We start from the raw sequence: 13,247 nt of genomic DNA, 5'->3' as shown, positions 1-13,247 counted from the left end.
TGGGAGTAAGATGAAATTGGAAAATGAGCATCAAACAGCAATGAAGGCATTAACAGTTGCAGAGCTTTTTGTTTTTAAAGTGACCAATAAAATCAACTGCACATCCACTGAGAGGGGCAGAGGATGGACAGCAATTTAATTTCTGCTGGACGTAAGCCAGGGATAAAGATTTGGGTTACAAAACATTCCAGCTAAATGGCACATTATTACCATGACAGTTACTCCCACAAATCCACCCCTGCTGACATTTGACTCAACATTATTTAATGAAAGGTGATTCCATGATTGTGACACAGAGGAGAGCTCTGATCAACAACCCTTGGGCTCAGCAACTCCTGCCTGGCCTGGGCAGCCCAGGGCTGTGCCAGCTCCTTCCTGGCCAGCTCCTTCAGAGCCAGCTTTCTGTCCAGGATCAGCTCTGAATGAAACACACTGTCAATGAAATGGGGCTGAAGTGTGTAAAACACAACCCTCATCTGTTTTTAAGGGATTCCTCCATGTTCTCATAAAGCAGCAGGAAGAACTTGTATCTCCTTATAAACTCCCTTATAAATGGGGACATTCTGGGGCTCTCTGCAGCTGGAGATTGTTAGAGCAGCCACAAAACAGCATCAAATGGTAGCATCAAAGGGAATCTTCCCTTGTCAGCCACCTCCTGCACTGAGCCAGGCTGGGCTCAAGAGCTGGATTCTGGTTCAGAGCTCCTGGGTACCCCAAAGCAGCAGACAATGCTTCATTTGAGAATCCTTGATACTGAATTTGCTCCAGGAGCTTTCCAAGCCAAGGGGACAAGAGAAACCAGTGTGGCCTGGCCAGGTAGGAGCACCTGTGTTCTCTGGAATGGAACAGAGACACCCTGAACCAGCACAGAAATGCCCTGAAGGACACAGGGAAATCTGCCCAGCCAGAGCAGCAAAGGCAGCTCAGAGCACACTTGGAAAGAAATCAGTTTTCTCAATTCCTTTCCTCCTCTCCTTCCCCTTCCCTTCCCCTGCTCTGTTCTCCTTCCCCAGGCAGGGCCCTGCTGGCAGCTGGGATGGTGCTGCACTGATCCTTCCCCCTTATCACCTCTGACATGCTGGGCACACCAGCATGCTCTGCCTCAGTTTCCCCTTGCTCTCCCTCAGGGAGTGGTGGAGTCACCATCCCTGGAAGAGTTAAAAATGTGTGGCTGTGGCCTTTGAGGACATGGCTTGATTGCTGCGCTTGATCTTGATCTGGCCTTGATCTTTCCAACAGGTTAATTTTACTTCATGTGTCCTTGGCAGATCTTGGAGCTGGAAGGAAACAGCTCTCAAGAGTGAGAGTTGCATTATTTTCCCTAACTATTCCCTAGAAATCACCCATGTTAGCACAAGGAATAGGAATGAGCTGGCTCTAGCCCATGTATCTGATCACTCATTTTTAACTGAGGGATCCCAGTAGCAGCAGCCCCAGCAGTGGGGAGCAGCAGCTCAGTTCCTGGCTGAGGGCTGAGGTTTCTGACTAAGGGATAAATTCCCCCATTATGGCCTTGATTTGTTGAGACAGGATGGAAATGAAGTAATCCTGTCTTAATTTTTTTTCTGCTACCTGATCTGGAGGGAAAAAATGGGACCAATTCTTTTACCACAGCACAGGGAAACTGAGAAAATATTTGTCTCCCTATTTCTGGCTTCTGCCTGCAGATTAATATTGCCAACAGGAACTTGCTGCAATTAATAAAGGCACAGCCATTAACCATGTTCAGGCAGAACCAAACTCTTTATAATAACAATAACCTGATACAGCTCTCACATCTCATTCCCATTAGCAGGAATATGCTTCCCTCTGCTGTCAGCAGCTGGAATTTTGTGTTTATAGTTTTCAGATGTGCTCCTTTCAAAACAAGTAAATACATTTTTAAAAAGCTAAGCAGAATTTACAAGGCTGAGTTTTACTGGTGGCAGAAGATCAGCTTTCCACCAACCTGTGGGAGGCAAAATCAGCCAACAGAGAGGAAAAATGGTGAGAAAATAAACTTGATACTGCCAGAACATTGTCATGGTGACATAGATAACTTACACTTGCAGCTGGATTTGTATTAAGAAAAAGTGTCATAAAGTTTTGGGCTACTCCTTCTGCAAACCAAGAAATGCCCAGGCATGGAGGGAGGAATGCCCAGGGATGGAAATGGAGCAGTCACCATCTCCTCACAGCCCTCAGGTTCCTGTGCTGCAGAGACAACAGAAATAATTATCCCCCATTTATCCTCTCCCATTTGGGCACAACACTGAGTTCACCCTGCTCACACATCGGCTGGGAAGGCCATGCAAAGCCTTTATTCACTTTTTAATTTGTCCACTGATCACAAGGAAGAGTTTGAGTCAAAGGGAGGTTGGAGGGAGGGGGCAGCAGCAGCACCCAAACCATCCTCAGGGATCACTTGGAATAAAAGGCAGAATGTGTGACCCTGAGAGGAGTGAGAAAACTGTAATGCAGAACTCCCTTGTTCTCAGGCTGGAGAATGCAGCATGTTGATGTGTATTTTGTGAAAATCACAGTATTGAACCTCAGTTACTCATCCTGCCCATACACCCTAATAACTGAATACGAAATCGAGCTGTTAAAATTCTCCCTAAATTCAAAATACATCTGTTCACTTTTGGGAAAAGGAGTCTGGAGAGCAGAGTGGGTGGAAGGGAGGGGAGAGTTTGAGATAACTGTCAGACATGGGGAGACTCAGTAATCCTTGGCTGTAACTGAGACAGCTGAGCTTTGAAGCTGGGCAGGAGCAGCAGAGCCAGGGCAGACACAGCTCAGCTCTGCTCCCTCATCATTGCTGCCAGCTCCACAGGGCTGCACCAGGACAATCAAGCCCAAATCTGAGAGCATTCCAATCCAAGTGCAGGATGTGCTTCCCTAGAAAGCTTTCATAGCACAAATCAAATAAATCTATGCTTTAAATCAGTATAAGCACAAAGAAACCCTGGCCCTCCTGTTACAGGGAAGGGATAAATCAGGGTGGCAGTGTGGACTCTCCAGTCCATAATTCTGTGTTTTGTGTGCATGTGGGATAATGTGGATGCACCAGAAACACAGGTGGAAGAAGCATCTGCAGGGGCAGGGAAGGAGACACATTTAACAGATGTTGAATGTTAAATGTCTGTTGGAATTCCAGAGCTGCAAATCTCTAGTCCTTGCTGATTCCTGAGCAGCCCTGACACTCCAACACCACAGCAGTGGCACCAAGAGGGCTCCAACCCCACAGCTGGGGTGCACCAGCACCTCATCTGCCTCCCTGGATCCCTCTGGCCCTTTCTCTCAGGTGATGCTACCTGAGCTCTGCCATTTCACCAGAGACCCTCTTCCCACTCCCGATGGAAGCTTAGAGAACACCAAATTACCTCCCCAAAGCTGGGATGAACCTAAAAACAAAACAGGCACAGAGACAAAATCCTCCAAACCCTGCTCTCACTGACAGTTTAGGAGAGCAGGGGCTTGGTTCTTCATTTTGGAGAGGTGAACTCCTTGTGGTTTCTAAGATGTTCCACCTTGAACAGGAGCTCCCAAGAGACCCACACAATGCAGGGAGTGCCCAGCTGTTCCCAGGGCCTGGCAGAGCCTGGCAAGGAGGTGGGAGCAGAGCTGAGCTGCCCCACTCTGCTGATGCCACAGGAGAACAGGGAAAATGAGGAGGGAACTTACTTTCTTTTTCAGCTGTGGGCTGCAGTGAGTAGAGAACCCCTTGCTGGAAGGTGAGAGGGAGGCTTGGCGTGGCTGGTGGCCCTGGAGGACCTGGGGGACCTGGGATCCCAGTTTCTCCTGGAAGTCCTCTTGGTCCTTGAGGTCCCAGCATCCCTGTGCAGAGGCAGGAGAGGAGTGTTAATGCCTTTGGGGATGTGCTAATAATGCCATCATGTGCAAAGGCAGCAAGAAGACAAAGGATTTCTGTCCTGAACTGCATAGAAGGGTGGGGAAAATAGAAACAGCTTCTCAATTTTCCTTTTTTTTTGGGGTTTGGTTTTTTTGGGGGGGTTTTGTTTTGGTTGTTTTTTGTTGTTGGTGGTTTTTTTGGGGGTTTTTTTTTTTGGTTTGGTTTTTTTTGGGTGGGGGTTTGGGTTTTTTTGGTTTTTTGTTTGTTTAGCATCTTCCTCTGCAAAGGAGAGAGCTTGACTTGGCTCACAGGTGCTGCCTTTGAGCAGCCCAATTGCTGAAAGAGTGAAACCTCCCCTCTCCCTGAGAATGAGTGAGAAACTACAGGCAGCAAAGTGTGAAATCAAATCCTCCTTCCCTCCAGGTACACCTGTGTCACCTCCCTGCCAGGAAGCAGAGTCAGTCCAGGAGCAGACAGATCACATCTCCTGTGGGGCTGCAAGGCTCTCCTTGCAAACTGAGAAACCAAAAAACCCCAAGACACATCCTTGGCCAGACCTTGGCCACTGACAGCTTGCCAGAAAGTGCCAAAAAATGTTCACATTTAAGGCACTCTCAGAGTTTTAAATGTTACCCAAGCTCAGGCTCACAAGGCACAGCCTTTCAGACACAGAGAGCAGAGCCTGAGGTCTGGCACCCATTGTGCAGTATCACCTTCATCAAAACATTCAGGAACGTTTGGGGAATGAAGAAAGACTCCTAGCTCAGGAATGGAGTGTTCTCTGAAAGAATGGCCTCCTAACCTTTTCCCTTAACACACAAAAGCATCATTAGTTTGACATCCTGGCATCTGACAGCTTGACACAAATGGTGGAGAAAAAAGGAAGTTAAAGCAGGCACCCAGTGAGAGGGTTAAACAGGGAATGCTCTGCTCCAAAGGCTGACAGGTCACAGGCTCCTTCTTACAGCTCCTGAGCAGGATGGGGAAACATGATCCTGCTCTGCAGCTTTCTGGGACAGGCTGTCTCCTGCTGCACAGGAAATCCCAGGGTCAGCCATTGCTCCTGCAGGTGGTTGCCTGCCCTGGGAGCTCCTGGCTGATCCAGCTCCCAGGGAATTCCCACTGGGATGGATTTGATACCAACTGAAGATGCTCAGTCTTGTGTGTCTGGCTTTGTGTGAGCTGCTGTCACAGCCAGTTTGTGTGGAGTGAAGCCTCTCCCGTGGCAGGACTCACCTGGTGGCCCTGCAGGGCCCCTCTCCCCGGGCTGTCCCTTCTCTCCTTTGGGCCCTGGAGGTCCTGGGAGCCCCGTGGGGCCAACCGGGCCTGGGGGACCAACCTGGCCTGGAATCCCTGAAATGTTAGAAAGGAGATTAGCTGGAAGTTAGGACACTGCTGAGTCAGAAAGGCTTCAGCAACCTCAGAACCAGAGGGAATGAACTGCAGAGGGCAGAAATGCAGCAGTGCCCTGACAGGGGCCACTGCTGGCAGGAGCTCTCTGGCAGGTAAGCCAGACTGGAATTTACTTCTCCTCTTCTTCCTTCAATCCTGTAAGGAAAAAGCACATCCTCATCCCCAAAAAGTCAGCAGGATGTGCACCCCCAGCTGAGATGTGCTGGGCAGAGCCACACTGAGCCCTTCCCAAGGCCTGAATGGCTTTGGCAGGGTCTGGGTGTCCTTTGCTGGGCTCATCTAGACACACATGAACTCCTGAGCCATCCCAGTGTACCAAAATACACAGAATAGATTTGCCAAAGACAATCAGACCCTGTCTCCCACTTGCTCTGTTCACACCCCCAGAGGTTCTGTATCAATGATGTTTCCCTGGTTTCTCCTGTGCTCATTCATCTCTCAGGGCTCTGTGCTGTGCACAGGTTTTTAATCCCAAAGTGACATTAATGCTCCTCCTTGTGCAGGAACTGTCTGTCAGTAATGACCATCACTGAGCAGGGTTCCAGGGCAACACCAGGAGCAGTGATTGCAGCCCATGGGATGTTTCTTGGCACTCAGACCTCAGTAAGCCCAGGAGAGGTGCAGAGGCAGCGCTGGTGATCCCAAAGTCACCACTTCTGGTGACACTAAATAAAACCTTAATGCTGTTTTTCCCCAAAACAGCATTTCTACCAAAATACCAACAACACTTGGCAATTTTATGGTGTTGTTCAGAAGAGCACTGCTGATCTTGGGCTGACATGGAGAGACATTTAAACACTGTGCAAACAGCACTGAAGCTTTGATGCCCTGGAGGTGTGGGCAAGTGGCTCTGTCTGCTCAGATTAAGTGGTTAATGGTTACAATAAAGGCATTAACTGTCAGAGGCTCTGGGTTTCTGGGCTACCAAAGGGCTCAGAGGATTTAAAAGCAGTGCCAGATGCAAACCCCAAAGCCAGGGGGAGATCAGGATGAGTTCAAAGTTCAGCACACTCAGATTTCAGATTTCAGTCCATGTGGTACATATGACCACACAGCAGAGCAATTGAAGGTTTGATCAACTCTTAAGGAGAGTATTTCTCCTTCCCAGGTATCAGGAGAGGTACTGGACCCCCCAAAACCAGTGCCAGCAGAAGATGCTGCACATGGGGGTGGAGAGCATGGATGGGAATGGAGGGAGAGAAGGAGGAAAGGAAGGAAGCAGGAAAGGAAGGAAGCTGGACAGTACCTCCCCAGCTGGTACCAGGGAACAGGGCTGCACAACCACATCAAGGCTCACAGGACTTGCAGCTCCCACATTTGGGTACAATTCCCACTCTAGATGTGGGATAGCTCACCCGGAGTACAAAACCTCATCACCCCAGACTCCTAATTTCTCAAAACAAAGCAATAATCCCCCAATATTAGACCCTCCTGAAAAGATTCCCTTTCCTCTCTTCTTTTTTTCCATTTTGCAGAGAAGTCCAAACTGTTTTTTCTTACAAAAATGAAATCTCTCTGCCTTCAATCCACAATGAAACTGGGCAGACTGAGGAAATTACATTTCTCAATGGCTTTGAGTGGGAGTGTGAGCCTGTACTTTTGTTGCATTCAGTCATCAAAAAAGATCTGATTTAATTTGAGTATTGAATAAGGAATTAAGGGCAGATTTCAATTTGGATCCACAATTTGCTTATCCACAGGACACAAACTGCAGCCTTTTCTATGGATAGAAGGATGGATCTCCCCTGGCATGGGATGCTGGCATGGGATGCTGTCCTGGAAAGCCCAGGCAGGTGAACAGGAGCTCTTTTAGGAAAGCACGTGCATTTTTCACAGCACTGGAAACAGCTTCTACCCCTAAAAAACTCAAACTTCCCTGCAGCAACTTGCAGCACAGAGGGAAGAACAGCAGAAACTGTTTTGCTGTGCTGCTGAGTGTGGGCTAGAACATTCCCTCACTTGTGGAAATCACCCTCAATCCTTCAGTCCAACCTTATAACTCAATCCATGAAGTCCTGGAGCCCAGAGCAATCATTTCCTGCAGCATCCTCAATGGCAGTGCTGCAGCAGAGCTTTAGAGAAGCTGGCACTTCCTTCCCTGGAGGGGGAAGAGCTGCAGGAAGGGCTGGAGAGGCAGCACTGGGTAATGAGGCAGGCAAGGGCTCACACTGGTGACAAATGGTGTTGCCAGCTCTAAAGAGACAAGTGCAACAGGGGGAAGAAAGAGGGAAGGATTCAGGGAAAAGGAGGGAGGCCAAATCAGCTGGCATAAATCAGCTCTCTGCAGTGCCACTGCTTCCAGAGAGCTGAAACCCCTGGTGTTTATCCTCCAAAAATATGAAGTAAAAGAACACAGGAAAAATATTATTTAAAAGGCAGAGGGTGAGTAATCTACTGCTGGGAACCAAATCAGATGTGCAGAGACCTGGATTTTCCCTGGCTCTGTCATTAACCTGCAACACACCATCTGCTGCCCTCCTCCCCAGGGTTTTCCCTGCACAGGAGCTGCTCTGTTTGTATGGAGCACAGGAAAGTGATGCCCTGACATCCTGGAGCCCCCAGCAGGTCACACCAGCTAGAGAAGAGTTTTCTTCCATCACTCAGGACATGCCCTGCTGGCTCTGGCCACACGTGCTCCCATGATCTGCCTCGCCATCCCTTATGTGCTGGGGAATGACAAAACTGGTGTTTGGCCTCTCCAACCAAAGCAGCCTGATATGATCAAGTAAAATCCAAAGAACAAACTCAGCCTCTCCATCTGTGAGGCTCCAAAGAGCTCCTGGCCACAGGACCCTTCTGATTTTTGGGATATCAACAACAGTTTGTGCTTTGATAGAGAAATAGCAGAAACTATGAACTTACCCTGTGGTATCAGCTGCTCCTCTGCACCTCTGGGTCCTTTAGGCTCTGTTCAAGAAGGACAGGGTAAAATAATAATAATACAAAAAAAAAGAATAGAAGAAAAATAGAGAGATATGAAAAATTAGGTCTCCTGCTGCCAACTGGCTCAGCCAGAGTATATATATTTTCTTAATACTCAGAAAAATGTATTCTGTTGATTAACAAGCTGATCAGAAAGGCCAGTGCTGCAGCTGTCTCAACAGCACTGATTGCTTTTAAATGATTGTCTGTTCTCAGCCCTGTCACTCACAGGAGGAATAACCACCCTCACAAACAGTAGCAAGTTCTCCTGGACCTCAGCCTGGAGAGGCATCAGCCAGCCCAGAGCTACAGGGTCATCCAGAAACCCTCCCAGAGCTCACAGCACCCTGTCCCTGTCACCCACCTTGGTGTCAGCCCAGCACCCTGCCCTTGGTCCCTCTCTGTGTGACATGCAGGGCAGGGCTGGGATTTATTTTGGCTGAACCCCAGCAGCAGGGCAAAGTAGGGAATGGCTCCCAAAAGGCTCAGGGGAAGGGGTGGGAGGGACAGAGGGTTTGCTTTCCACAGAATCACCCAGGACACTCAGGATTTTGGCTTGGCTTCCACCTTCTCCAATATCCCCCATGATTAAAGATCTCCTGAGATCCCTGTAAGAAAACCTGGGGGCAGCTTGGAGCAGCAAGTCAGGGCATGGCGGTGAAATCATGCAAAATGGGCAGCTCCTCTCCATCCCAAATTGTGTGGAGTTCCCTTCACTCCACCAAAATCCACGCTGAGTTTTTCTGGCTGGCTTTGAATCGTGGGCACAGACTGGTGTGGGGAGGGAAGGAGGCCAAATATGGACCCAGATCCATGAAATATTCCACAGCTCTTGAGCAAGAGAGGAATTTGAAGCCCACAGAGGCTGGCTAGGGGCTCCAGCAGTGTCAATGAGCCACTGAAGTGATTATTTCTCATTGCTGAAAGACACTGGCCTGGCTCCAAATGCTCCAGTGCATTCCTGATTCCTTTCTTACACCACAGTTATTATTCCACACCAGGTTAAATAAATCAAGGCCAGAAAAACAGAGGGTAACAGTGAGCAAGGACAACACCTGGCAGCACACACACAGAGCCTGGAAGCTGGCTGACACCACAGGCTCACCCACAGCTCAGACATCACCACCTGCCTCAGGAGGTGACACCAGTGCCCACCTGGCCTTGCTCAGGGCTGGGAGGTGCTGGCCCTGCACCATGGGCTGGTCAAAGTGCTGCAGGGCAGCTGCTCTGAAGCCTGGGGGAGAGGCAGGCACTGCTCTGTGCCCAGCAGCACAGTGAGACAGAGTAGAAATTCTCCAGAGTAGAAATCCATTTTGATTTAGGTGAAATGTACATCTTTGAGTTTGTGGTCAGAAAACACAGCTATGTAGCCTGACTGCAAGGCCTAGGCTCAGGGAAACTGGCTTAATGAAGGACAGAGATAAGGAGGGGGGAGACAAAAGATGATAAAGAGAGACAGAGACTGCTGTAAGAGCAGTCAACCTGACCTAAGAATTCTTTCTGATAAAGAAGAACTAGCAGAAAATGTCACCCGAAATTCGTAAAAATGAATATGTATGAACCTATTGTGAAATTGTATGCATATGTATTTGAGAGGGAAATAGAAACCTGAAGTTCCCAGCATGTCTTTTAAGGAGAGCAATCTCCACATGGTCCAGCACTGTAATAAACATACCAGCTTTACACATTTACAATTTAAACTTTCAAAAAGTTGTGGAGTTTTTGGCTATCTCTGCAAAACAACAGGACCACGTGTGAGGAGCCTCCATGAGGACAGGACCTGGCATGGAAGGCCCAGAGCGTTTTCCTTTGGTGCAGCAAAGTGCAGAGCCACTGCCACAGCAGAAATAAATGACATGGGAGAGGCAGAATGAGCATCTAATGGACACTGGGGAAGCTGCTCTCATTCAGCTCCTGGCAGCTGTGGCTGTGGTTCTGAGAATATTTTGCAGAACATATTGTTAGTGAACCTCCCTCCATGTTGTGGCATCATGACAAATCATAAACAGGGATGACATCTGGACTGTTTTGGTTGCTCCAAGTCTGCTGCCATAATAAACTGCCTGGGCCAAAAAAATGGAAAAAAAAAAAAAAAAGAAGAAGAAAAAAGCAAACCAGGCCCTAAAGAATAAAGAACTGCTCTAGGAGCAAGCAAAGCAACAGACAGACAGGGCTTTGGAAGCAGAGAGCAGGGGTCTTGAAAAAAGATGGCAAGGTCAAGAAAATTCAATGTGTGGGGATTTGTCTGGCCAAGTGGGCTCAGGAGGGAGAGTTTCTTATAAGTGTATTTTTTTTTCATGCCACAAGAGGGATCATAAAACAGCCCATTGCGTTTATGGCAAATTTAGAAAATATAAAGCAGACTGCAACTGATGCTGCTATTCATGGGAAAGTTTTTTGTCCTAATAAAACCAAGAATGACCCATGCAGCCCATTCCTCTACCCCCCAGCACTGCTCCCAGACAGGGAAACACTGCATTTGGTGCTCTGTAGGTAAGCAGGAACTGCCCCACTGTGATCCTGATGGCTCTCTGGAGTTTCCTCAGGAACGTTTTGATGTGTCCAGGCCTCAAAATCCTCAAAAAACTTAAAACAAGCCCACTGAAACACACAGTGGCCCTGCTGGGGTTAACAGAACTCAAACAGACCCAAATCCAGCTCCCAGCAGATGCTTGTGCCAACAGAAATTGTGGCTGCCCCAGGCATAATGCAGCTACAATGGATATTTTCCAAGCACATCCCTGCTCTGCTCTGGCTGAGCTCAGGGAAGGGCAGAGACCTCCCAACCCCTCTCCTCTGCAGCTCCCGAGGAGAGAGCAGACCCAGACTCCTTTGAGCTCCCCCAAAGGCAGGGTGTTTGTGGGATGGGTGATTTGGGGAGAGCAGGCCAGCCTTACCAACAGCTGCCACGTTCTTCCTGAGGACGGTGCCGGGGTTCAGCAGGGGAAAGGCGTCGGGCAGCAGCTCCTGGTCCCACGTGGCCGTGGTGCCCGTGATGGGCAGGTTGTTCTCCAGGGCTGGGCTCCTCTCTGCAGCCTCCAGCAGCAGGATCTGCACAGGGCAACCAACACACACAGCTCAGCTGGCTCCCACTGCAAGGGGCTCACAAGCCCAGGGTTGTGTTAGGTTGGAAATGGGGGTGTGAATTCTATTGCCATCTGTCAGAGCTGGGGCAGTCTAGGGATTTCTGCTGGTTAGAGTGACTTTGAGATATGTTAGAAAGTCTTTTTTTCTCAGCCTGGTGCTTGAAGAAGGAGTCAGAGTTCTTAATTTCTCAGTCTCAAGGTTGTTTATTGTATCTTACCTATAAAATTTTTTCTCTTGTCCAGCCGAGGTCCGCTCAGCAAGACAATCCGAGGCACTCTTCCTGCCCCCAGTTATCTTTTTATATTAAAAACTGTGTGTACAATATTTACAATTACTTTCCAATACCTATCACCTATGTTAGACAGTGAGCTTCTACTCTAAACCAATCTAAAAGTGCCACCATCACAGGAGAAGATGGAGGCCAAGAAGAAGAAGGAGAAAGGCTGGACATGCCAAGTTCCCTCCATCTTGCCCCCTGAATCTCCATTCTAAAAACCCTAAAAATCTATTTTTCACCCTGTGATAAATTCACCATCATTCTACTTAAACTTGTGGCTTGCAGATCTTCATATAAGGTTGGTAACTTTTTCCATGGGTCATAATCAAAACCACAGGGGCATCTTGGGCTCTGTGCCAGAGTCTCTGAGCCCCTGGCAGAGATCTTGGCACTCCAGGACAGCCAGAGGGATGTTCTGAATTCCAACAGGGCAGTTCTCTGCTGTCCATGGGCAGTTTTTTCTTTATCTCTCCCACAGCCAACCCTCCCTCCAGGAGATCTCTGCTGTCCATGGCCACTGAGTGTCCCTGCAGGGCTGATCCAATCCCAGCATCCCATGGGGAGATGCTCCGCCCAGGGGAGGAGCCAAGCATTCCTACCTGGATCCAATCTGAGCCTGGCCCAGCACAGCAGCCTTTGCCCCCTGCATTGCCAGAGGAGCAGCTTTCTGCTGCCCTGCATGGCCAGAGGGAGCCCAGGCCCATCTGCAGCAGCCCTGGAGCTGCAGAGGAAAACTCCCCCCTTGTGCAGGATCCCTGCTGCAGCAGAGCCACAGCTGGCACTGCAGGAGGGCTGAGCCCCCATGGATGGGGCTGGGACACCCCCTGACACACAGGGGGCAGGGACTGCTCTCACTCTGGCTGTGTTGTTTTGTATTACTTCATTTTCTATTTTTATTTTCTTCCCTAGTAAAGAACTGTTATTTCTACTCCCATATCTTTGCCTGAGAGCCCCTTAATTTCAAAATTATAATAATTCAGAGAGAGGGGGTTTACAATTTACATTTTCCATTTCAAGGAAGGCTCCTGCCTTCCTTAGCAGACACCTGGCTTTTCAAACCAGGACATGGGTTCAGCCCCCACGTGGGCCCTTCCCTTTAGAGTTGGACTGGATGGTCCTTGTGGGTCCCTTCCAACTCAGAACATTCCATAATCTCTGACCTGGATGGTCTCAATTCCTGAGGAGTTCCTAAACTCCTCTTCTTGCCAGACAGGGCTGGGAATAACTCTGTTCACAGATTATGGGATTTTGGCATAAAAGCTTTATTGGTTTTAGGAAATCAGCATCAATTAGGAAGCTGCTGTGTTAATTGTGAGTGTGTCCCACACACCCTCCTCAGGGAGGACTTCACTGCCTCCAGAAGGACTCAGCCTCACGTGGGATTGTGTCCCTGGTGAGAAACATGAGAGCAGGGACTGAAGCTGCTGTCAGGGACACAGCATTTCCCTGGTGCTCAAACCAGAGCCAGAAAATCAGAAATTACTGACAGCTGGGATGAGGTGAAGGGCTGTACCTGAAAGCCCAGGGTAGCAAACAGAGGACAAGTACTGCTTGTAAAGGCACAAATATCGACTGAATTAAAGATGATGGAGAAGATGAAGATTTTAGAGAGTTGAAGTACTTGAACTTTGAAGCAATTTAAAAAAAAAAAAAGAAAGAAAGAAAGTCTATTTACTCAATGAGCTCTGCTTAGAAGCAGTAGGATATTATTAA

The 13,247-nt window shown here is 48.6% G+C and overlaps 1 protein-coding gene across 6 annotated transcripts in view; it reads right to left on the bottom strand.

Moving 5' to 3' along the window:
- Positions 1-13,247, bottom strand: part of COL26A1 (collagen type XXVI alpha 1 chain) — a 169,741-nt gene that overhangs the window by 20,801 nt on the left and 135,693 nt on the right. For all 6 annotated transcript variants that reach the window (XM_064729384.1, XM_064729383.1, XM_064729388.1 and 3 more), the window contains 4 exons: positions 11,068-11,221; positions 8,111-8,155; positions 5,072-5,188; positions 3,667-3,819 (listed from right to left, as the gene is read on the bottom strand). In XM_064729384.1, the coding sequence (XP_064585454.1) occupies positions 3,667-3,819; positions 5,072-5,188; positions 8,111-8,155; positions 11,068-11,221 (469 nt within the window). The remainder of the gene's footprint in view (positions 1-3,666; positions 3,820-5,071; positions 5,189-8,110; positions 8,156-11,067; positions 11,222-13,247) is intronic.

Source organism: Zonotrichia leucophrys, chromosome 19 (genome assembly GCF_028769735.1).
Source record: "Zonotrichia leucophrys gambelii isolate GWCS_2022_RI chromosome 19, RI_Zleu_2.0, whole genome shotgun sequence".
Classification (NCBI taxonomy): domain Eukaryota; kingdom Metazoa; phylum Chordata; class Aves; order Passeriformes; family Passerellidae; genus Zonotrichia; species Zonotrichia leucophrys.
The sequence above is the reverse complement of the archived record's forward strand: the minus strand, read 5'-3'. Positions and strand labels throughout refer to the sequence as shown.